The sequence below is a fragment of the Dipodomys spectabilis genome, unplaced genomic scaffold (genome assembly GCF_019054845.1).
Source record: "Dipodomys spectabilis isolate Male_0828 unplaced genomic scaffold, ASM1905484v1 ptg000231l, whole genome shotgun sequence".
NCBI lineage: Eukaryota > Metazoa > Chordata > Mammalia > Rodentia > Heteromyidae > Dipodomys > Dipodomys spectabilis.
This window is the reverse complement of record NW_024870908.1, coordinates 7,645,593-7,669,552: the sequence shown is the minus strand read 5'-3', so window position 1 is coordinate 7,669,552 and position 23,960 is coordinate 7,645,593. Positions and strand designations below refer to the sequence as shown.

At 57.7% G+C, this 23,960-nt stretch overlaps 2 protein-coding genes, 1 long non-coding RNA gene and 1 other non-coding gene across 6 annotated transcripts in view; 1 reads left to right on the top strand and 3 right to left on the bottom strand.

The window, feature by feature from the left end:
- The window catches only part of Pkd1 (polycystin 1, transient receptor potential channel interacting), a 41,244-nt gene extending 35,349 nt beyond the window's left edge, over positions 1-5,895 (bottom strand). For all 3 annotated transcript variants that reach the window (XM_042698348.1, XM_042698349.1, XM_042698351.1), the window contains exon 1: positions 5,681-5,895. In XM_042698348.1, the coding sequence (XP_042554282.1) occupies positions 5,681-5,895 (215 nt within the window). The remainder of the gene's footprint in view (positions 1-5,680) is intronic.
- A 5,646-nt stretch (positions 5,896-11,541) lies between these two features.
- Positions 11,542-19,338, top strand: Rab26 (RAB26, member RAS oncogene family). Its single transcript, XM_042698359.1, has 9 exons — positions 11,542-11,718; positions 12,730-12,840; positions 17,460-17,501; positions 17,605-17,671; positions 17,831-17,883; positions 18,138-18,203; positions 18,322-18,378; positions 18,478-18,554; positions 18,663-19,338. The coding sequence occupies exons 1-9, from the start codon at positions 11,542-11,544 to the stop codon at positions 18,763-18,765; spliced, it is 753 nt and encodes a 250-aa protein (XP_042554293.1). The 3' UTR covers positions 18,766-19,338.
- Positions 19,339-21,758: 2,420 nt separating this feature from the next.
- LOC122123831 lies at positions 21,759-23,702 on the bottom strand. Its single transcript, XR_006150449.1, has 2 exons — positions 23,537-23,702; positions 21,759-22,648 (listed from the first exon to the last, which is right to left on the bottom strand). It is a non-coding gene; the product is annotated as an uncharacterized LOC122123831 (long non-coding RNA).
- On the bottom strand, positions 23,415-23,497 carry LOC122123918. The gene has a single exon (XR_006150463.1). It is a non-coding gene; the product is annotated as a small nucleolar RNA SNORD60 (small nucleolar RNA).
- Positions 23,703-23,960: the final 258 nt, after the last annotated feature.

Sequence of the window (23,960 nt, the reverse complement as noted above, 5' to 3'; positions counted from 1 at the left end):
CCCACCCCCACCACATTCTGTCTCTGTGGATTGATTAGCCTATTCTGGGTGCTTTCTGTCAAGTTTGTTATTTTATGTAGCCCAGGTTGGCCTTGAACTCTAAATCCTCTTGCTGGTATTACAGGTGTAGGCCACCAAACTCAGCTCACTGTGATTTTGACTAGCATTTCCCTAATGACTAATTACACAGAGCATCCTTTTTGTAGTTGCTTATCTTCTTTGGTGAAATACCTCTTGGGATCCTCTGCCACTTTTTTTTTTTGGGGGGGGTCCAGTTGTGGGGCCTGAACTCTGGGCCTGGGTGCTGTCCCTCAGCTCTTCAGCTCAAGGCTAGCGCTCTACCACTTGAGCCACAGCACCACTTCCAGCTTTTTTTCTTTTTGCTTATGTGGTGCTGAGGAATCGAACTCAGGGCCTCAGGCATGCAAGGCAAGCACTCTACCACTGAGCCACCTTCACAGCCCCCTCTGCCACCTTTTAATCAGAATATACTCCAGATACAAGTCCTACCGCAACAGGGAGATGACCCACGGATACCTCTTGGCCCTGAAACTGCTCCTGCAGCACTACTCCAGCTGCACACTACTGGCTCCTGGGGCTCACCTACTTTTTTATTGTATTTTTTTGCCATGGGGCTTTAACTCAGGACCTGAGCACTGTCCTTGAGCTTCTTTTGCTCAAGGCTAGCAATCTACCATTTGGGCCATAGTGCCACTACTGGCCTTTTCTGTGTATGGGGTACTGAGGAATCGAACCCAGGGCTTCATGCATTCTAGGCAAGCACTCTACCACATTTCCAGCCTGGAGCTCACCTACTTACTTATGACCCTGAGTACTGCAGAGGGGGATAGGACTGGCTGCAGTTGAGATGTTTCTTTGCATATAAGATGGAGACTCCAGAGACCAGGCCTCACGCCCATAATCCTAGCTACACTCAGAGGCTGAGATCTAAGGATCACAGTTTGAAGCCAACCCAGGCAGAAAAGTCTATGAGATGTTTATCTCCAATTAATTACAAAAAAAGCCGAAGTGAGCACCCAGGCTGAGTTCAAGCACCAGAATCAGCACAAAAAATAAAAATAAAATTGGATCATAATCTTCCCTCCCCTCAGCTGGGCAATCACATTCAGAAGTTGCTCCTTGTCCACATTTTTGGAAAATTTCCATTTCTTGTCTAAATAGGAAACAAATGTTAGCTTCACACTCATATTCTGAATTCCCAAGTGTGGCATCCTATGCCAGCCAAAGTTCAGAGATTGAAGGCGAGGCCAGCAGCACTTGCAAAATGGCATCCTCCCCTACACCTCTCCACACAGCAGCCAGGGTTTTCTGTTTTCTATTTCCTTCCTTCCTTCATTGGTCTTAGGGGCCTGAACTCAAGACCTGGACACTACCAGTTTGAGTCAAAGTACCACTTCCATTTTCCTCGTGATTAATTAGCAACAAGAGTCTCAGACTTTCCTGCCCAGGCTGGAGTTTTGTTTTGCCAGTCCTGGGGCCTGAACTCAGGGCCTGAGCACTGTCCCTCAGCTTCTTTTGCTCAAGGATAGCACTCTACCACTTAAGCCACAGCTCCACTTCCAACTTTTTCTGTGTATGTGGTACTGAAGAATTGAACCCAGGGCTTCATGCATGCTAGGCAAGCACTCTACCACTAAGCCACCTTCCCAGTGCCCCCTAGGCTGGCTTTGAACCATGATCCTCAGATCTCAGCCTCCTGAGTAGCTAGGATTAGAGGTGTGAGTGCCTGGCCAACCAGGGTTCTTTCTAGAAGGACCAGCAGTTAGGGATGTTGCTCAGTAGCATAGAATTGTCTAGAAAATGCCAGCCACCCTGCTTCCTCCCTGGAACCCTTAAGTCATCCCTACTTGCCTCCCTATAAAGGCCCGACATCGGCCAGGTGCCGGTGGCTCACGCCTGTAATCCTAGCTACTCAGAAAGCTGAGATCTGAGGATTGCGGTTCAAAGCCAGCCCGGGCAGGAAAGATTGTGAGACTCCTATCTCCAATAAACCACTAGAAAACCAGAAGTGGCCCTGTAGCTAAAGTGGTAGAGCACTCACCTTGAGCTGAAGAGCTCAAGGCCCAGAGTTCAAGCCCCATGACCAAAAAAAAAAAAAAAAAGGCCCTTCATCTCATGTCTCTGGGGCTCTATGAAACCACCTTTCTTGGAAGGAGTGACACTGATCAAGATGCATTGTACAGGAGCTGGGAAGGTGGCTCAGTGGTAGAGTGCTTGCCTTGCATGCATGAGGCCCTGTCGATTCCTCAGCACCACATAAGCAAAAAGAAAAAAGCTGGAAGTGGCGCTGTGGCTCAAGTGGTAGAGCGCTAGTCTTGAGCTGAAGAGCTGAGGGACAGCGCCCAGGCCCAGAGTTCAGGCCCCACGACCGGGCCCAAAGAAAAAAAAAAAAAAAGATGCATTGTACAGACTCATGCCTGTACCCCTAGCTACTCAGGTGGCTGAGTTAAATTGTGGTCAATTAGAAGTCAGCCCAGGTAGGAAGTTTATAAGAGCCTACCTCCAATTACCACCTGAAAGCTAGAAGTAGAGAGCTATGACTAAAGTGGTAGAGCACCGGCCTTAAGTGAAAATGCTAAAGAACAGTACTCAGGCCCTGGGTTCAAGTCCCTATACACAGACACAGACACATAGACACACAGACACACAGATACACATACATACACATACACACACACACACACACAAAACTAAGACAAGTGAAAATTTGAACACACCATTTAACAGGACTAAAGAATCATTCCAAGCCAGGTGCTAGTGGCTCACACTCTAATACTAGCTACTCAGGACACAGAGTTCTGAGGATCATGGTTCAAAGCCAATCTGGGCAGCAAAGTTCATGAGACTCATCTCCAATTAACCACCAGAAAACCTGAAGGGGAGCAGTAGCTCAAAGTAGTAGAGTGCTAACTTTAAGCAAAAAGAGCTCAGAGACAGCGCCCAGGCCCTGAGTTCAAGCCCCACAACCACCATCACCAACAACAAAAAAGAATCGTCCCATGCTTTGGGTGTGTTCTGAGTGTATATATCACTCCAAAACACAGAAAAACTTGCAGGATGCTAGTATTTTGCTCAAAACTTGTAGCAGGGGCAAGAAGGAGAGAACATGAGAGTCATCATTCTGTCTGCCTACTGTTCTTCATAACAAAGCTTTAAATTCTCCATAGCAAAGCTTTAAAAATAGCAGAGCAGCAACCTTTGCCAGTAACGTCATCTTGTTCCAGCTGCCACATCATTTTAACCCAAGAAAGGCTGGAAGTCTGTGATCTCACCTCCCACTGGCTCAGCCAGTGGAGGGCCTGTGCCTCAACAGAGACTACTGGTGACAGTGAGAAAGTAGAGCTCGCAGTGCTCTTTTGGTGCTCCTAAGCTCTGGCCTGGGAGGCTGCAGTCTCTGGCCCTGGCCTCTCCCATCTCTGAGACCCACCTATCTTGCTGGGAGTCTACAGGGCTGACAACCTACCTAGTGCAGACAAGGGTTTCTGGGGCCAGCAGGAAGAAGCCTCTACACCTGCCCCTAAGGCCCTAGTTTCCTGTGTTCTCTCTGGAAATCTCTCAGGGGCAGGTTAGGGGGGTATATGCCAAACCTCCTCCATTACTCACACACCTGCCCACCTGAGTCCATGCTGAGGCCCCACTGCACACAGAGTGGCCAGGATCCCCGAGGATCCTGCCAGATCAGGCCAGGCCAGGCTGCCAGGGGTATGTCCCCTCCTCCAAGGACAACGCCTGGGTGCTCCCACAAATAGAAGGCCGAAAGCCCCCAAATCCTAAATCAGTGACTAAGCACTTATTGAATCCCTGATATGTGCCGCTTCCTAGTCCCTAAAATACATGCGATAACACCAGGGCCAGTAAGGCTCCTTTACCAAAGGCCAGGACCAGAATGTAACAGGACCCACCAAGGTAAGGGTTCAAGCTCCAGGCCCTCCTCCTCTACTTCCTCCACAGCTCCTGAAGACCAGCAGAGATGCAACAGGGGCAAGAGGGGCGGAGGAAGCAGGAACCAGTGGGAGCCAGGCCGTTCTGCCAGAGCAGCCAGTCAACAGAGAGAGAGGTGTGTGCACCCTCAGCATCCAGAAACAATGGGTGGCACGAATCTGACGCAATTCTGTGAGCCCTGCTGGCAGGCGGGAGGGGGCATCTCCACAGACACGCCTGAGGCACGAAGGCTTCCAGTCAAAGAGCACAAGGACAAGCCCAGCAGGCCCCAGTCACAGCTCCTGGCCAGCCCCACAGAACTTGCTCTTTTCCCACTCCCAAGGCCACTGGGCAAAACCCCAGGGACACAGGACTCCCTGTGTGGCCCTCCATGGGGCCACCCAAGCCGAATGCCCAGGACCCATTTATGGTTTAACCAGAGCAGAAATGGAAGAAGCTCCCCAGGGGAACCCAGCAGGAGTTTCTGGAAGCGAGGTGCTGGAAGTGCCCAGAAAATTCTGAGTCTCTTCAGCCTTGAAGGATCAGTGCCTGCAATCCAGTTCTCTGCATCCTTTCCAGTCCAACCCTAAGGGGTCCTGGGCACTGCACGAGGCCAAGCCCTACTCAGCCGCGATACCTGAAACCCACTGCGTCACAAAAAAACGACTTCTTCACCAGGAAGGCTGGGGTTCCCCTGCACCTACCCACCCCCAAAGAAAGGCTGCTCCCAACACAGACCCCGAGGCTGGGTTCTCAGGATAACGCTGCCACGGAGCACCTGGGGCCAGCCCAGGCCCCGGCCCACCTGTGGGTCCGCTCCCCCCACCCCCTCCACTGCGGGGCCCGGCCCGGCCCCTTCCCGCCCTCTTCCCCGCCCCGACCTACGCGGGGCCGATTCTCACACACCCATCGAACCTTACCGAGGGCCTAGCGTCCACCACAGACCCGCCCAACCCCGGGCCGGAACCCGACCAGCCTCCCGCCGACGAGGCTCCAACTAGCGCGTCTGTCCTCCCCGCGCCCCCCGCGCGTCCCCTCGGCGGGCGGCCGCAGGGCCCCGCGGGGAGGGGCGACGTTTTCTCCTCAGAAACCGGGAGCCCCGGCTGGCCCCGGGGCCAGGTTTTCCTCATTTAGCCGGGCGGGCGTCCCAGCTGGAGCTTCGCCCTGGGAGCGGCCAGGCCCGCGGCGTCCGGCGGCCCGGGGCCGGGGCCGCGCCCGCCGCCCGGCCCGTCCCGCCGCCCGCCCCGCCGCCCCGCCGCCCGGCCCGCCGCCCCGCCGCCCGCCGCCCGTCCCGCCGCCCGCCGCCCGCCGCCCGTCCCGCCGCCCGGCCCGCCGCCCCGCCGCCCGGCCCGCCGCCCCGCCGCCCGGCCCGCCGCCCCGCCGCCCGGCCCGCCGCCCGCCGCCCGGCCCGCCGCCCGCCCCGCCGCCCGGCCCGTCCCGCCGCCCGGCCCGCCGCCCCGCCGCCCGGCCCGCCGCCCCGCCGCCCGGCCCGCCGCCCCGCCGCCCGGCCCGCCGCCCGGCCCGCCGCCCCGCCGCCCGGCCCGCCCCGCCGCCCGCCGCCCCGCCGCCCCGCCGCCCGGCCCGCCGCCCCGCCGCCCGCCCCGCCGCCCCGCCGCCCGGCCCGCCGCCCGGCCCGCCCCGCCGCCCGCCCCGCCGCCCCGCCGCCCGTCCCGCCGCCCGCCGCCCGGCCCGCCGCCCGGCCCGCCGCCCCGCCGCCCGCCGCCGCGCGGCTACTCACAGCGCCGTGGCCGCCGCGGGGATGCGCAGCGCGGGGCCGAGCGTCCGCAGCCCGCGGCCCGAGCAGTTGACGCGGCAGGCGGCGCCGGGCCCCGGGTCGCAGAGACAGGGCCCCTCGCAGGGCCCGCAGCCGTGCCCGGAGCCCCCCGCCAGAGCCCCGAGCCACAGGCCCAGGCCCAGGGCCAGCGCCAGGCGGGCGGGCGCGCCGGGCGGCATCGTCAGCGCCACGCGCGCATGGCCTCGGCGGCCCGAGGCCCGCCCGCGCGCCCGCGCCTCAGGAGGGGCCTGCGGAAGGCATGGCGCCGCACCGGGCTGGATCCGCCGGCGGCCCGGGGCCTGTCCGTGGCGCGACACCCGCTCAGCGCTCCGCGGTCAGGCCGCCCCCGAGGTCCTCGGCCGCCCGCTAGCGCGCTCGCGCTGCACTGCGGCGCCGCCGCGGGCTCCGCCTCCTCGCGGTCGGGGGGCGGGGTCCACCGGGGCGCCCCGCCCCGCGACGCCGTGCCGGCGGTGGGCGTGGCCAGAAGGAGGCGCAACCTCCTCTGCCGCAGCATCTGCCGACCTCGCAGACTCCGCCCTCAGCTCTGCAGTGCCGGGGGCGGGGCCGGAGGGAGGAGCAGGCCCCGCCCTCTTGCCGCAGCCTCGGTGCGTGCGCCTCGGGAGGAGGCGGGACCGCTCCCCGCGCAGCGTTGGCAGGGGCGGGGCGTCCTGAGGCTCCGCCCTCCTCGCTGCAGGCAGGCCCCACCCCCTGGAGATGCAGGAAGGCGGGGCAACGCTCTGGCGCTGCGCAAGGGCGGTGCGAGGCCGGCGGAAGTCGGCGGCCGCGCCCCGCCTTCCGGGGTCTGGTCCTCAGCCCCGGGGAGGACTCGGGCGTCCCCGCCCGTGTCTGGGCCGTCCGCCTCCGCCACCCCGCCCTCCCGACGTTACCGACGCCGGCCCCGCAGCCCCGGCCTTCCTCAAGCTCAGAACTGCCCACACGCAGTGGGGTGCAAGGAAAACAGCCCAAGGGGCCGGGAAGGGGCCTCCGTGGTGGGGCGCTGGCCTGGCAGGCATGAGGCCCTGGGCTCGAGTCCTCAGCGCCACAGACACGGAAAAGGCCGGAAGCGGCGCTGTGGCCCAGTGGGAGCGCCTGCCTTGAGCGCCGAGAGGCCCAGGGGCGGCGCCCGGGCTCTGAGTTCCAGCCCCGTGTGAAGAGCCGGCCGCAGGGACGGATCCCGCGAGCGGGGCGCCCGCGCGCCCGCGGAGCGCGCCTCTGGGCCTGTGCACGGCGCGGGCGGCGGCGCGGGCGGCACCGCCCCCCGGAGGCCCCGCGGGCGCCTCTCACCCGGCTCCCGCAGCCTGGCCCCCAAGGCCGCCCCCCATCCCTGAGACCCCCCCAGCCGCCCTGAAGTTAGTAAACTCGCCTGAACGAAGGAACTTGGGACTGTCTGCAGATGGTCTGGGGCCGGGGCTGGGCATCTTGACACACGCAGCCCGCAGAAAACGACTGGAGCCGTAGATACACCCCTTCCCCTAACTGGTGTACAAAGGGTCACAATGTCAAAATGGATCCAATTGTATACTCTACTTTTTTTTTTCTCAGCACTGAGGTTTGAACTCAGAGCTTTGCACTCTTCTCCTCCCCGCCCCCCCCAAGTCATGGGGCTTGAACTCTGGGCCTGGGCGCTTTCCCTCAGCTCTTCAGCTCAAGGTGAGCACTCTACCGCTTGAGCCACAGCGCCACTTCTGGTTTTCTGGTGGTTTATTGGAGATAAGAGTCTCATGGACTTTCCTGCCCGGGCTGGCTTTGAACCTCAATCCTCAGATCTCAGCCTCCTGAGTAGCTAGGATTACAGGTGTGAGCCACCGGTGCCCGGCATATTTTATTTTATTTTTTGTCTGGTATGGGGCTTGATCTCAGGACCTGGGCACTATCCCTGAGCTTTTTTACTCAAGACTAGCACTCTACCACTTTAAGCCACAGCTCTACTTCTGGTTTTCTGGTAGTTAATTGGAGATAAGAGTTTCACACTTTCCTGCCCAGGCTGGCTTCAAACCACCATCCTCAGATCTCAGCCTCTTGAGTAGCTAGGATTCCAGGTGTAAGCTGCCAACACTTGGCCCAATTTATTTGGTACTGAGGAATTGAACCCAGGGCTTCATGCATGCTAGGCAAACACTCTACCACCAAGCATCTTCCCAGCCCAAGGCCACAGCTACTTTTGAAGGTAGAGACAGGAACAATACAGATTGAGGCCAACTTGAGATATGTAGTAAGATGCTGTCTCAAACACACACACACACACACACATACACACATCTGGGCTCCTGTCTTTACCTTGAGTTCTTGACATGCCACCAAAATCCTAGATTCTCAGGCTGGTGTAGCTCAGTAGAACATTGGAACATTTGCCTGATATGCTCAACACCCTCAGTTTGATCCCTAAGAAGAAGAAACAATGCAAGGGTAGCACTTGGCTCAGTCTGGGTAGTCAGTGATTGATGACTTCAGGAGCTGTGTGGTTGTTTCTGGGGTGTGAATAATCACTTCATGGACCGAGCCTGGCATGTCTGTTAAAGGCTCCCGGGGAGCCTGGAGCCATTTGCCCTACTCAGCGCTCTGTGCCGGCCACAGGGGCTTTGGCTAGAGGCCGGCTGCTGGCCCTGGGGAGGGCTGGCCTCTGATGGTGTGAGTGGACAGACTGGCAGCCACAACCTGCAGGCTGACCCTCCTTTAGGATGGGTGTGTGCACGGCCGCCCACGCAGGCCAGTACCCAGCTGCTGTGGCCACCCCTTCAGCCTTCTAGGGAGGGACTTCTGCTCCACATGGAAGCTCCCCTCCCTTTCTGGGCAGGGATGGATGGCAACCGGGTACCACTAGTTATCAAGGTCACTGACCTGAGTGGGCTTCTGGGGGTATCCTGCCAGAGTCAGAACACTTAAGAGCCCCCCTACCCCCCACATACCTGGATACCAGAGTGGCCCCTGCCTACCTGGACACTAGGGCCAGCCAGCACACCTGTGTGATGTCCATGGCTTCTGGTCTCTGAGGTGACTCACTTCCTCCTCCCCCCTTCCTTCCTCTCACGGAAGTTGAATTCAGCGCTGCTGCAGTTCCTCTGACAGCTCCATGGCAACGTTCGCACGGATTTCACAGCACAGAAGGTGTTGGCACTGGAAGGGCCCTTGGAGATGAGTTCCTCCTACCCCGCACGCTGCCGCGTTTCACGGGAGGGGAATGTCAGACACCTAAGGTTACCAAACAACCCAGGGAAGGCGGGCTTCTGGCATGCTTCCTACTCCAAGAACTGAAAGCCGAGCTTTTATTTGGGGGGGGGGGAAGGAGCATCTCTTGGGGGCTCTGCTGCCATTTGCCACAGGACCCCCCTGAAACTCAGCTTAACCTTCCATCCCAGAGCTCTGCCTCAGCAGAGTCGGGGAGCTGTAATCTGGCAGGCAGATTACAGGGAGCTGTAATCTGGCAGGCAGATTACAAGAATGACTGCTCCAGAGGCAAGAAATTCATTTCTGCCCCATCTATTGGTCTAAGCAACAAGATTCAAAGGCAGAAGACATAGACCCTCTTCCTTCAGGGCTGTGGCTCTGTCCCTACCACCTCTTCCAGGGTGCTGAAACCCCTTTCTCCCGCTGTCCTGTAGCCTCTCCTACATTGTAACAGAGTGGATTACCTCCCCTGATGTTCCCTCATCGCCCACCCTGATCTGTTTTGCCCTCTACCTGGTGTCTCCTGTTGGACCTCTATTCTACCTTCAAAGCTCAGTGCAAATTTCCCTTCTCCCATAAAACCTTACTCTCACACGGAGCCCACAGCAGCTTTCCCATCCTTGCACTAACAAAGATTCGGTCTTAAATCGTTTTTTTTTTTTTTTTTTTGGTCATGGGGCTTGAACTCTGGGCCCGGGCACTGTCCCTCAGCTCTTCAGCTCAAGGCAAGTGCTCTACCTCTTGAGCCACAGCACCACTTCCAGCCTTTTCTGCTTATGTGGTGCTGAGGCATCAAACCCAGGGCCTCATGCATGCAAGGCGAGCACTCTACCACTGAGCCACCTTCCCAGACCCTGTCTTAAATCTTTGTCAGCAACTACGTGTCCTCCTGAGGTGAGGCCCATGTTTCTCATCGTTCATTCTCCAACTTCAGAGCTGCTTGTTGAGTCCTGGCACTGGCTTCCAGGGAGATGGCAGTGACCAAGACAAGCTGCTTCCTGTGCCCAGAGAGCTCACATTCCAGAGGGGAAAACAGATGGCAAACGCAGGAACCAAGAGACATAATGATCAGAGATGAGGAAGGAGGAGAGACCAGAGCGCAGGGGTCTGAGTCAAGCACCCAGAGCTCCTACTTTTCTCAGAGAGATCAGAGGAACCAAGGTGGTCATACACCTACTCACATGGCAGCAACAGGAGGATCAAGAGTTCAAGCACAGCCCGAGCAAAGGTAGACCCTGTGTCACAAAAACAACAACAACAAAAATAAATAAAACAGAATAAAACAAAAAAGAAAGAAAGGCTACAGTCCTAGCTCAAGTGGCAGAAGGATTAGCAAATACAATTTTCTGGGTTCAATCCCCAGCAATGGAAAGAAGAAGAAAAGAAGTGAGAAGTCAGAGACCTGGATTTTTATGCAAATTCCTAACTTTGCAGGCAGACCTCCTCTGCCGCCGGCCTCCTCCTTTCTGCAGCTCGCCTGCTGCTTTCCTCTTTCTCCTTGCTGCCCCACCAGCACCTCCCCACCCCCCAGATGCCCTACTTACAGCACCCAACCCCAGCTCCTAGCTGAGACCCTGGGCCAGCCTTCCTGGACACACAGAGCTGGAGATCAGCCTGAAAGAGGGTGAGAGACAGAAGGGGACAAGGAAAGAAAGGAATGGGGAAGGGGGAGCTCTAAGAGGACTTCCCTGGGTTCTAGTTACAGTTCCAACAGGTCCCTGAGAGGTCGATCTGAGCCAACCATTCAGTGAGACCGTTTCTAGTCTCTGGAAATAGTTCTCACAAATAAATCCTGGTTCTATCACCTCTTAATCCAGTGGCCATGGATGGCTCCCCCCTAACCTTCCTGGGCCTCAGTTTCCCTATCTGTGCATTGGGGCCCTAGAAGTACACATCTGACCAATGGTTTTGAATACACCGTGTATCTGGTATAGGGCAGCACCCAGAGTCCTCCTGTGTGTGGGAGGGGATCGCTGCTGGGTGGCAAGGCTCCATCTCTGACCCCCACAACCAGCTGCCCCCTCCCACGGGGCTCTGCCAGTCGGGCTGTCCCTCCAGCTCCCAGATGACCACTAAGAAGTCTTTCTCCGTCCCGGGGCACTGCCCTGGGCACCTCGGCTTGCGCCCCCTCCCCAGGTGTAGCTCTGGAGACCCGGGGACAGAGCCCCAGCCAGCTTGGATGGAGGGCGCGCTGGGCCGCGGAACGCTGGGCCAGGGTCCGCTTTGGGTTAGAAGAATCAGCCCGGGCGGTCGCCCTAGGGTCGGAACCCGGACAGGGAAGGGACAGGGACGGGCACCGCGGGGGGCGGAGGCGGCGGGGGCCGCGCTGTCCTCCCGATCACCAGCTGTCAGCGGAGCTTCCCGGACCCGCGCGCGCTGGAGAGGACGGAGCGCAGGGGCCGGGGGCCGGGCCGGGACCGCATCCCAGGACCCAGGCCCGCCCCCGGGGGCGGTGGCGGCGGCGGGCGGCCGGGCCTGAGTGGCTGCGCGCGGGCCGGGGGCGGGGCCTGGGCGGGGCCTGGGCGGGGCCCCGTCCCGAGGCCGGAGCCCGGGATGCCGCCGCCGCCGCCGCCGCCGCCGCCGCCGCCGCCGCCGCCGCCGCGGCACGGGTGCGGGTGCGAGTCCCGGTCCGGGTCGGGACCCGGGCGCGCCCGCCGGCCATGTCCAGGAAGAAGACCCTCCGGAGCAAGGGCGCCCGCGCGCCCGCCGCCTCGGCGCTGCCCTCCGCCGACCCGCCCCGCTCCGCCCGCCCGGGCCCCGAGGCGGCGCCCCCCGGGCCCCCGCAGCCCGGCCCGCCCTCGCTCGGCGGCGGCGACTTCTACGACGTCGCCTTCAAGGTGAGCCGGGCGGCGGCCCCGCGGGCGCGGCCGGTGGCGTCGGGGCCGGGCCCGGGGGAGGGGCCGGGGCGCGCGGCGGCCCCGCGTCCCGAGGTCCCGAGCGGCGCCCCGCCGCCGGCCGCGTTCAACAGCTGGCACGGGCGTCGGGGGGCCCGGGGCCCCCCACGCGCGCATCCGGGCCCCTCGGGGCCCCTCCGGCTTCCCCGCCCCCAGCTCCCGCGTTATCGCTTCCCATATGGCGCCTTCCCTCGCCGGGGCCTGCGGGTCTGGACCGGCCTCCCCTCCCCAAGGGGGGCGGCCAGGAGGAGGTTCGCTAACGGGGGTGGGGGGGATGAGGCCTCCCCGGGACCAAGGCGGAAGCGATGAGTGTGACCTGGGGTGGACAGGCGATGAGTGTGACCTGGGGTGGACAGGCGTAGCCCTGGGTTCTGGGACGTGGGGTTGGGGCTGGGCTGGGCTGGACGGGGACAGGACGGGGCCTGGCCAGCCCCACCTGGCCGCAGATGGGGCCCAGATGCTCTTCGGGTCAAGACCTGACCTGGTCAGCCTTGTAGGATGGACGCTTGGCGTCCTTGCTGGGGTTTGTTTGAAGAAGCCCCCCTGGCACACACCTCGCCTCCCTGGACTCTGGAGGCCACAGCTGACCCCCCTCCCTCCCCGGGGTCTGCTCCCCATTAAGCTCCAAGTAGGGACTGACCTCCCAAATCAGGTGTCGGAGGACTGGTGGGGTTGTGAACGGGAGCCAAGGCCCTGAGGCCCCCTCCATTGAGATGCGCGCTGTTGGAGATGGGACAGAGACCGTTAGGGGCAGAGACTGGGGGGGGGTTCAGATTATTGGAGACTGTAACTGCTCCCCGGCCTCTCCCCCAGAGGCCTAGAATGCCTCTCTTTTCTCTCCTGCCCAAGGCCCACGGCCCACCTCTGGCCAGAACTGCTCAGGGCAGACTCTGGTTGGAACAGCACCCCAGTCCCCTTTTCTCAGCCTGTCCCCCCCCCCCCATTTCGGCCTAGGTCATGCTAGTGGGCGATTCCGGTGTGGGGAAGACCTGCCTGCTGGTGCGCTTCAAGGACGGAGCTTTTCTGGCAGGCACCTTCATCTCTACCGTGGGCATCGACTTCCGGGTGAGCATAGAGGCTGAGGTCCCCGGCTCCTCCCCGGCCCAGCCATGCCCTGGTCCCCTCACATGCAGTCCACCCAGGACCCCCTCTCCCCAACCCATAGCTACAGCTCAGGGTGGAGCTGTCCTGAGCCACCAGGCTGGTGGCGGACACCTCCCCACACCTGCTCTAGACTGATGCAGAAATAGGTTGTCCAGTGCCGGGGGTTGGCACCACCCTAGGGCTGCGTCTCCACCTCCTCCAGGCAGAGGGGAGGCCAGGCTGGGCCCTGCCCAGGCCCTTCAAGCCACGTGTCAGTCTTGCAGCCTGTGTTTGCTAGGTGGGGAGGGGTGAGGGAGTGTTACCTTGGGATGAGGACACTTCCCCCAGCACCTCAAGAGGACTTGGGGGCTGTCAGATGGAATCCCACATGTTGAGATGCTGGTGTGATTCTCAGCACATTCTGAATTCCCATTTATTTTTCTCACCCTTTAATTAGACCCACTTAGCAGGAGGCTGAGAAGGCCCGGATGAGGTGCTGTGGAGCAGTAGACTTGTTTCAGAACTGTTCCATTCTTGGTGTCTTTAGCAAAGAATTGAACGACACTCATGAGTGAGGAGAAAAGCCACTCCACAGAGCGGGAGTGGACCGAACAGGAATGCAAGACCCCGTGGGTCCTGTGTTAGGGCGGTTTTAGGCTGAATTGGGTCAAAGGTCTCTCCTCCGTTGTGGTGGGACAGTTTTGAGGTGGCAGCTTCTGATTACATAGTAGTTCCTTACATTCTTACCCACAATGCACCAGGAAAATCCCAAGGGGGGCAAATTTCAATGCAAATTATATGGTAATGACCAAAAAGCAATCTAAGGGAAAAAGTGAGATTCCAGACATCGTTTTTGGGGCGAGTTACCCTTCTGGGAGAAACTTCCTCCAGGATGCTCTGAGAGCAAAATCAGCTGTTTTGGAAGGAGTCAGCGGTGGGTCCTGGGTAGGGATGGGGTTGAAGTCTCCACCTCCCTCTGTCATGGCTACTTCTCCTCCCTTATTTTCCTCAAGATGTGATCCCAGCAAGTCTTTAGGAGGTGGGAAGAGTGATGGGTTCTTCAGTTTGGGGCTGGCAAGGGGGTGTAGCTGTACCTGCTGGGGACTGCAGAAGTCTTGCTGTGTTCTAAGCAGAAGTCAGCTCTCGGGGCAGTACTCTCTTCCACCAGAAGCTCTGACTGGTGCCATTAATTTTGCCCACGGTCACTTCTTCAGGTACAGGATGGAACCTCTGTGGGGACTGTCATTTTTAGGCAAATGGCTCCTCGGTAAGAAGAGACAAAATAAATAAATACATGCAGGATCCATGACCCAAAACATGATCCCAGGAAAATCACTACTGAGGGGGCTTATGAATGGGAGAAACCATATCAAAATCCTACTGCCCATGGGTGCCAATAGGTTAGCTAGCCATCTTTCTTTTTCTTTTCCCTCCCTTCTTTCCTTCTTTCTTCCTTCCTTTCCTTCCTTCCTTCTTTCCTTCCTTTCTCTCTCCCTCCCCTCCTCCCCCCTCTCTCTTTCTTTAGTGCCAATCCTGGGCTTGAACTCAGAACCTGGGTGCTGTCCCTAAGCTCTTTTGCTCAAGGATAGCACTCTTATCACTTGAGCTACAGGTCCACTTCTGGCTTTTTTCTTTTTTTTTCTGTTGGTTGTGGGGCTTGAACTCAGGGCTTGGGCACTGCCCCTGTGCTCTTCAGCTCAAGGAGAGTGCTCTACCACTTAAGCCATAGCATCACTTCCGGTTTTCTAGTGGTTTTTTGGAGATAAGAGTCTCACGTGGGGCTGGGAAGGTGGCTCAGTGGTAGAGCGCTTGCCTTGCATGCATGAGGCCCTGGGTTCGATTCCCCAGCACCACATAAGCAAAAAGAAAAAAAGCCGGAAGTGGTGCTATGGCTCAAGTGGTAGAGTGGTAGCCTTGAGCTGAAAAGCTGAGGGACAGCGCCCAGGCCCAGAGTTCAGGCCCCACAACCTGACCCAAAAAAAAAAAAAAAAAAAAAAACAGTCTCAGGTACTTTCCTGCCCGGGCTGGCTTTGAACCATGATTCTCAGATCTCAGCCTCCTGTGTAGTTAGGATTACAGGTGTGAGCCACTAGTGCTCAGCTTACATTTTAATTTTTTGCTAAACTTTTTTCTACTTTTCCTGAGGATTGATCACTTTGTGTACTCTGCAGTAATCCAGAGCTAGGAATTATTTGTGTATTTATTTATTTCTTCCTTCCTTCCTTTTTTTTTGGCCTATCCTAGGGCTTGAACTCAGGGCTTGGGCACTGTCCTTGAGCTTCTTTTGCTCAAGGCTAGCACTCTACCACTTGAGCCACAGGGCTTGGGCACTGTCCTTGAGCTTCTTTTGCTCAAGGCTAGCACTCTACCACTTGAGCCACAGCGCCACTTCTGGCTTTTTCTGTGTATGCAGGACTGAGGAATCGAACCCAGGGCTTCATGCATGTTAAGCAAGCACTCTACCAACAGAGCCACATGCCCAGCCCTAGGAATGATTTCTATTTTTTTTTGGGGGGGGGGGGTCCAGTCATGGGGCCTGAACTCTGGGCCTGGGTGCTGTCCCTCAGCTCTTCAGCTCATGGCTAGCGCTTGAGCCATAGTGCCACTTCCGGCTTTTTTTTTTCCCTTCTGCTTATGTGGTACTGAGGAATTGAACCCAGGGCCTCATGCATGCAAGGCAAGCGCTCTACCACTGAGCCACCTTCCCAGCCCTAGGAATGATTTCTTTTAGGTAGATCTTACCACTTCCAGGACCCTTTCTGTCCCCATGGCAAAGACTTCTGTCCACCCAAGGCGTGGGTCAGTCAGCACAGTCCTCCTTGACGCCCTCTGTGGGGAGGCATAGGGGGACCTATTTGCCAGTCATCATCTGACCTTCTCTGGCTAGATCTGACCCGAGGGGACAATCGTGGTCTAGGGTTGTGGCAGAAGGACAGGTGAGAAAAACCTGATTGGCCATGGAAGCTATTCCTAATCTGGAAAAGCTCTGCTCCACACGCCTTGGTGACATCGGCCCGCCTATGGCATCCATAGATGTCCCCCTGAATTGCCCGGGGCAGAAGCTGCTCATTAACGAACCAGGTTCTCTCCTTCTGACACCCCCTGCCTGTGGGCTTTTCCTGATGCGTTGTGGATAATATGCAACAGAAAGGAAATGTTATATAATCCCCAGCTGTCCATCACCAAAGGGGAGGGGCTCTCAAAGCCCTCCCCTCCACCCGACTCGGCTCCGCAGGGCTCAGCACCCTTGCTCCTCCCCCTCCTCCTCGCGGAGAGTTCTGCTTTAATAAACCTGTGGCCCTCTCATTATTCATGTTTTGCTTAGTTCTTTGTTCCAGATGCCAAGAACAGGGAGTGGTTTTGAAATGAGCCTATTACGGATAACACAGAGACAGGGAATGGGGGGGGGGGGGTCCCGGGTCCCCTGCAGCTCTGTGGGGTGAAGGAAGGGCTGGGCAGGACGGGCCGAGCGGAGCCGTGCTCCTTTGCCTGTCCTGGTCTCCCTTTTGGGTCTGGGGCAAGGGATGAAGAAGGGCGAGCTGTTTGATTTGTAGCTTGTTTCAGGGTGCCAGGGGAAGTGAGGTATGGTCCTCAGCCTGGCAGATGGCTGAGCCTGGTTCCCCGGAGACCCAGAAGTACCCCAACAGGAACTCCGGAGGGCCCAGGACTCGGCCTTGGGGAGTGACTGTTTACCAGACAGTTCTGGCTCTGTGGCTGAGCAGTTGGATCTGCTGAGCACAAACCCAGGGCAATGCAGGTCCCATTGGGGAGAGATTTTTTTTAAACAAACAAACATCCTAAGCTGGGTGCTGGTGGTTCCGGCCTATGATCCTAGTTCCTCGGGAGGATGAGCAGTCTGACATCAAGGTTCAAAGCCAGCCTGAACAGAAAAACCCATGAGACTTATCTTCAATTAATACCAAAAAAGCTGGAAGTGGAGCTGTGGCTCAAGTGGTAGCAGAGTCAGCTGTGAGTAAAAACACTAAAGGACAGCACCCAGGCCCTGAGTTCAAGCCCCGGCACTGGCACAAAAACAACCCTATCAAGGCCTTTTCTCTGGGTGAGATGTGTTTTTCCGTACATACAGCAGCTCATTCATTAAGCTATCTGAGCAGCCATGGAAGGACACCCCAAGATGCCCATTTGCAGCACACCGAGGGAGCTAATAGTGGATCCGAGTCATGACCCAAAAGGCTTCAAAATAAGTACGGATGGCTGTAAGCAGCAACCACTTCTCCTGCAGCCTGTGAGTCTGCACTCTAGGCAGGTGGTCAAGGAAGACCGCAAGCCCCACGGAGCAGGAACGGGGCGCTCTCCAGGGTGGTGGAGGAAAAGTCTAGACTGGAGAGAACCAGGCAGCCCTAAGGTTTCGTTGGAAGCCTAGACAGTAGGCAGAGGGAAGGGAGGCGGCATGAAGGCTGGTAGTGCGTTCAAGAATGACTTAAAAGACTTAGCCAGGGGCGGGGCAGAGGTTCCTCATTTTCCCTGTCAGCGGGACGGGGCTGGGTTCAGTTCTGACTTACAAGCCCCTCTGCTCTCCCCTTGGAAGTCCCAAGGCAGAGAGTGGCACTGGGCCCCTGCTGGGGCTGATTCTGTTTCAGAACAAGGTTCTGGATGTGGATGGCATGAAGGTGAAGCTGCAGGTGAGGCGAGTCGGGGGAGGGGGAGGGGGAAGGGAGGCAGGGAGGGAGGGAAGGGGGCACCAGAAAGGGGCCGGGCATCATAACCAGAGCCATGTTGCCACAGATCTGGGACACGGCTGGCCAGGAACGCTTCCGCAGCGTGACCCACGCCTACTACAGAGACGCCCATGGTGAGCACCCACGGGACGATCTGGGGGGCGACACGGGAGGGCGGGATGCTGCCACGCCCCAGACCTGGGTACAGGCGTGTGAGCAGCGGGGGGGGGGGGGGGGGGGGGCGGACAGGAAGCCACGGGCTCCAGGCTGTCCTCACCACCCTCCGTCCCCAGCGTTGCTGCTGCTCTATGACGTCACCAACAAGGCCTCCTTCGACAACATCCAGGTCAGTGGAGGGAACGAATGGGCCATCAGGGCCCACGTGGCGCGAGGCTCCCCAAGTTCCCAGAGCCCCGCAGACTGCGGTGATGGGCACCGACGGGCCCGTGACCCCTCCGGTGGCATCCGGCCCTGTCAGCAGGCCCCGGGATCAGGCGTCTGTGAGGCGGGCACCTCTGCCCAGCGCACAGGTGCCAAGGTTCCAACAGGACGAGGTGCGAAGGGGTAGGAGCCCCCACCTGGTCCCAGCTCTCCCCACAGGCCTGGCTGACGGAGATCCAGGAGTATGCCCAACACGATGTGGTGCTCATGTTGCTGGGAAACAAGGTGGGCAGCCTGGCCCTGGGTGGTGGTGGGTCTGTGTGTGTGTGTGTGTGTTTGTGCATGCGCGTGTGCAAGTCACAGGTCAGGCGTCACCCAAATCCCTGTGCTGTGCCTGGGCCAGGTGGACTCTGCTCAGGAGCGTGTGGTGCGGAGGGAGGACGGGGAGAAGCTGGCCAAGGTGAGTGGGGGCGCCATGGGTGGGACGGGGCGCCTGGGAGACAGGGCAGCCGCGGCTGCCCCTGCCAGGCCTGGGGCAGCTGGCACAAGCCGTCTGCAGGAGTACGGGCTGCCGTTCATGGAGACTAGCGCGAAGACCGGCATCAACGTGGACTTGGCCTTCACTGCCATCGCAAAGTAAGTCCTGGCACTGGACAGGAAGTTCCCCCCCAGACTCGGGGTGCAGACCCTCTTGCTGGGGTATGGGAGTCTGTCTTGCTCCCAGTCATCGCCCCTGCTCTGCAGGGAGTTGAAACAGCGCTGCACCAAGGGTCCCAGCGAGCCCTGCTTCCGGCTGCATGACTACGTGAAGAGAGAGGGTCGAGGGGCCGCCTGCTGCCACCCCTGAAGCCTGGCTGAGCTCAGCCCTGCCTGGAGGAGCAGCCGTGTCCGGGAGGGCCGGACAGGGGGGCTATAGGCCCTTTTGACGTCACCCAATGGACACCCCCCGTGTCAACCATTTCCAGGAGTCTTGGGCCCAAGTTTCGTCTTTGTCCCAATGGCTATCTATCTCAATCCTCAGCCCAAACAGACCTCAAAGCCACGGTAACACCACGCCAAGGCGCTCTGCTGCCCCCACCTGGCCGTTCCCAGCTAAACCGGTCCCAGGCCAGTTCAGTGCCTGACTTTTTTTTGTTGTTTTTCAAAGCCATGTGTCTGTCCATCCACCACCGGACTCCTGCCTAGAACAGAGGCCTCCCGCCACAAAAGCACGCACTTATGCGTCTCAAGGCCCACAGCCTCCTCTCTCCTCCTAGCTTACTCCCCAGGTCCTGGCCCAAACAAGACCCTCAAGTGATTTCCAGGCTGTGGCTTTCTACAACAGCAAATAGCTTGTGGGAGAGGGCTGGGCGTGGAGCTAGGCGGGGCCTTTCTACTGCTGACACCAAGCTCTCCCCAACCAATCACTACTGCAAGTCTGTTTTCCAGTCCTACTGAATAAAGGTGTTTCCTTGAGTGTGTTGAAAATGGACCACTACCACAGCAGGTTCGAAGCCCACCTGTGTGGGACCAGGGGCTTCATGTTAATGCCCCCCTCAACTCTGATTAGATGAGCTTTAAAAGTTGCCACTGCTCAAAGGTGAATAACGTGAAGGGGAGGAGTTGCCATGTGCAGCTTCCCTTTCTCATTAGAATATTTCCCCGCTCTTACCCGCTTAGATTCACACTTCCATCTTTAATATGTAGTTAGGTATCAGGATTTTTTGTCGGTGGTGGGGCTTGAACGTGGGGATCAGTGCTGAGCATCTTTGTGCTCAAGGGTAGTACTCTACCCCTTGAACCAGCCAGTACCACTTTTGGTTTTTGAAGAGTCTCACGGAAGTCTAGAAATGTGGCTTAGTGGTAGTGCTTACCTAGCATACGTGAAGCCCTGGGTTGGATTCCTCAGGACCATACACACAGAAAAAGCCAGAAGTGGTGCCGTGGCTCAAGTAGAAATTACCACGTTCCAGTGCACTTTAGACCTAGCATCTCCAAGCTTGGCTTACATCACTTAGCAGGATTTGTTCTAGGTCCATCTATTGCCCTGAAAGTGACATGTTAATTCTATTGAGTTATTTTTATATGTAACAGTGATTGTCCGATGAGGGCTTATTTTCTAGACAACTATTCCAGGTGTGAGCCACCAGTGCCTGGCTTTGAACAAAGTTTAAACATTTTTGTAGCTAGCTGCTGTCAGTGAACGTTAGCTCCAGTCACTTTGAACACACTGGCCTCCAGCAGCTCAGGCCCCTATGGAGATCTCCCCCTTAAGCTGCTTTAAGTCAAGTCCATTTGGATACCATTTGCCATAGACCAGCCCTGTCAAGCTGTCTGAGGTAAAGATGTAGATTAGATGGACAACACATGCACTTTATAGAGAAAGCTGGAACCAGAACATGGGCTGTCTTCAGTCCCTAAAACTTCCCACCTGGCCACAGCTCTCTCCTAAGTATAAATGGGAGTTCTCAATGTCCTACCATCTTTCTCAGTGACAGCTGGACCAGGCTGGTCCGAGGCCACATAAGTGAACTCGGGTCCTGTGCCAGACTAGAGGTTACGAGGCCACGATGGGGGAGGAACTCGGGTCTGGGCACTGTCCAATGCTAGCGCTCTACTACTTGAGCCACAACACCACTTCTGGTTTTCTGGTGGCTTATTGGGGATAAAAGTGTCATGCATGAGTTTCCTGCCCGGGCTGGCTTTGAACCGAGATCCTCAAGATCTCAGCCTCAAGTAGCTAGGATGACGGACATGAGCCATTGGCTCCCGGCTTCTGCTGTTTTTAGGAAGTTAAGGGTTGCAGAGAGGAAGCGCCACACAGGTCAGGAAGAAGCGAGTGTACTTGGAGAGCCCGGGTGAGGCTGGCTGTTGGCGAAGCACGTGCTGGAGAAGACAGTCTAAGAGAGCTAAACATGGTTTAAAATCAGTGGGGAAGTTTCCTAGCAGGAAGGGCCGTCGCACCTTAGTTCAAAAGGGACTGAGCGAGGCTGGGGGATAGCAGGTAGAAGTGCAGGCCGAGATGGTTGGAGCTCCAGAGAAAGCTTAGGAAGTTGTGCCTCAAGTGCATTAGCTCTTTCAACTTTGCGTCAAGACTAGGGTCTGTAAAAAATGTGGAGGTTCCGCTGGATTCTTAAGGAAACCACCACTTGTTGGTATGGCGGGTGAAGCAATAGAGCAGAGGTTTGAGGTGGGCAGCTGCACCCAAGATGTACGGCCTGCTGAATCAAGCGGCCCTTCCAGGAGCAGCCATCCCTGTGTCCCCTGGGAGGGGCCTGTCACGGAGTGAGTCCCATGAACTCCTGTAGGCCAGTGGCAGCAGCGCCGAGGAGCAAGAGGCATCTCTGTGCAGCTAGCTTTTGCCTGAGCGTCCAGTCCTGGCTGGATCCCGGCATCCTCCGCAGTGAGTCACAGCTGCCGGTTGTGGGAGTATTAATGAAAGGTATGTCCCCTCCCCCACCTTGTTTTTGCCACTTCTAGGGCTTGAAGTCAGGGTCTAGTCACTGTTCCTGAGCTTATTTTGTTTAAGGATAACAGTCTACACTTGAGCCACAGCACCAATTCTGGCTTTCTGTTCATGTGGTACCGAGGAATCCAGCCCAGGGCTTTGTGCACTCTGGCAAGCACTCTCCCAGTAATCCATACTCCTTCCAGATTGCTGCACGTGAACATAGAATGATAGACTTTTCTACTTTCCCTGGAGAACATCAGGGGGTTTGATATTCCCAGTTGAGATTCCAAATCTGCACTAATTCCTCTGTAACAGCCATTATTTGTCTCCCTAAGCCAAGATGTCCAGACAGGTGGTGACTGCGATATGAAGGCAGCCTGGAGGCAGGAAACTGAAGACCAGACACAGGGTCACACACAAAGGAAAAGGAATTTATTGCCAGTAACCTGATTGGCTACCTCACCCGATGGGTAGCAGCCAAGCAGGCGGTTTTTATGGGGGTTAGGTGTAGGATGTGAGAGCGGAATTCCACTGTGACCAGGCTACCATTTATGGTTGTAGTTGTACAAACAGGAACTGCTTTAATGGAGAGGGAGGGGGTGTCTGTTAGCAATTGCAGCTGCTTCTTTTGAAGTAAGCTGTGTTTGGGGAAAGGCCGTGCTTTACCACACAACTAAAATGGAGTAGCTCCTAAGATGCAGATCAGACTAGCACTCCCCTTTTAATTTTTGGTGAGGATGGCTCGTTATGGTATCTGGGCGAAGGCCTGTTGCTAACTTCCTGATGGATATTGGGTGGGGTTACATGGAAGTATCCTCTGGATGAGGGGCAATGTGGCATTGTCTCAGGAGCCAGAAGCCTCTGACTATCTGGAGCCAGGAGCCTCTGATTCAGAGTCTGGTTGACGAAGGCTCTTGCTCTTTCTGTGAAGATGTTCTGCAGCCTTCTATAAATGCGGGGTAAAATTAAAAGTAAACCCAAAATGACCATAAAGAATCCCAACACAGGCAAAATCCATGAGGTTGTGTCCCCAATTGTTATGTGAGTGGCAAGCTGGTCTATGGCCTGTATTTTTTCTTCCACCTCTTCTGACAGGTTTTGAAATAGCTGGAAGTGGAATGTGGGGGGAAGGGTGTTACTCATCTTTAAGACTGTGTCCTGGTGATGTGTTGATGTTGTCAGTCTTCCAGAACGTCGGGCAGGCTCCGCTCCAATTGGTTATCTGCACATGCAGAGGTCCCGGGGAAACTACGTTGTAGTCCTCAATCCAGTCCGGGTTGGCTCTGGCCCTTGGGAGCTGCTGTGGTAAGAATAAAGGGGTTAAGGACTGTAATGGGAAGGCCGGAGGCATGAGGTTGATGGAAATTGGGAAACACTGTCAAACTCCAAAGGTGCCTGGGAAAGCTGTCAGGGGGTGAGGGAGCTGGTTAGAAGTTATGGAAGCAGACAGGCTGAGGAAGTGGTAGCCCAGAAGAGGGGTGCCCATGTGGAAGTTCTAATGGGCTGGTCAAGAAGGTTCCTCTGGTTCCTAAACAAAGGGGAGCCAGAGGAAAAGGTTTATGGGTAGTTAAGAAATGAGTCCAAGGTATGCGACTGGAGTCTTGACATAGACGGGCTCTGTCAGAGGCCCTGTAGCCCAGGCAGCAAGTTAGGAGTGAAAAGGAGATAAAAGCCCCAACATTCCTCAGGAAGGGCAGAGTATGGTCAACGGGAGAGCCCGGATTCGAGTCAGGGCACCAGTGAAAGGCTCCCCCAAGATCACTCGGATACGTGGCCACGTGCAAAGAAAAGGGAGTTTAAGGTCAGTAAGCCGACTGGGCCCCTCACCGGCTGAGTAGCAGCCGGGCGGAGCTACAAGCACGGTCTGCATGGGGCTTGGGTCCTCGCAGGAGAGCAGGAATCCCACCGTGACGGTGCAAACGGGAATTACTTTACCGGGGCGCTGTGATGGCCGCTGCCCCTTTCCGGGGGCAGGCCACGCTTCCCCGCCAGGCCTCGCGAGCGGCTCCTCAGGGGGAGGTCAGATCGGGCCAGCCACCCCCACCCCAGCCCCGTCCAGGGCGCGCCGGCCTCAGTACCGCTACGTCATCAGGCTGCGCGTGCAGCGTTCAGACGAGGTGTCAGAAGTCACAGCAGTTCATCACAGGCCGCGCGCTCCGCGGGGCTAACGGGCCCGGCCGCTTCTTACCTGGGGAAGCGCCAGGCCGCCGAGCCCGGAACGGACGCCTCAGCGCTGAGGACCAAGGCGGACTCGGCCCTAGGCCCGGCCGCGGACGGAGCGCGTCCCCCGAAGCCGCCGTTTCCGCAAAACCTGGGCCGAGGTGCGCAGAGAACGCGGGGCGCAGAGCAGCGCTCGCGGCCGCAACGCAGAAAGACCGAGGCCGCGCCGGATTCAAGCATTTATACAACCTCCCCCGCCTCCGTTGATTGGGCAGTCTTGGAGGAAGTGCCCGCCTTCCCTCCTCGCTGATACGCTCAGAGAGATGTTCTTTCCCCCAATTGAATCAAGGGGGGGGAAGGGGACGGGACGTTCTTCCGGGCCGAGTCTGGAGGTCCTTCCTTTTGCAGAGGCCATTGACTTTAACTTGTGAGCGACCGTGCATTTAACCAAT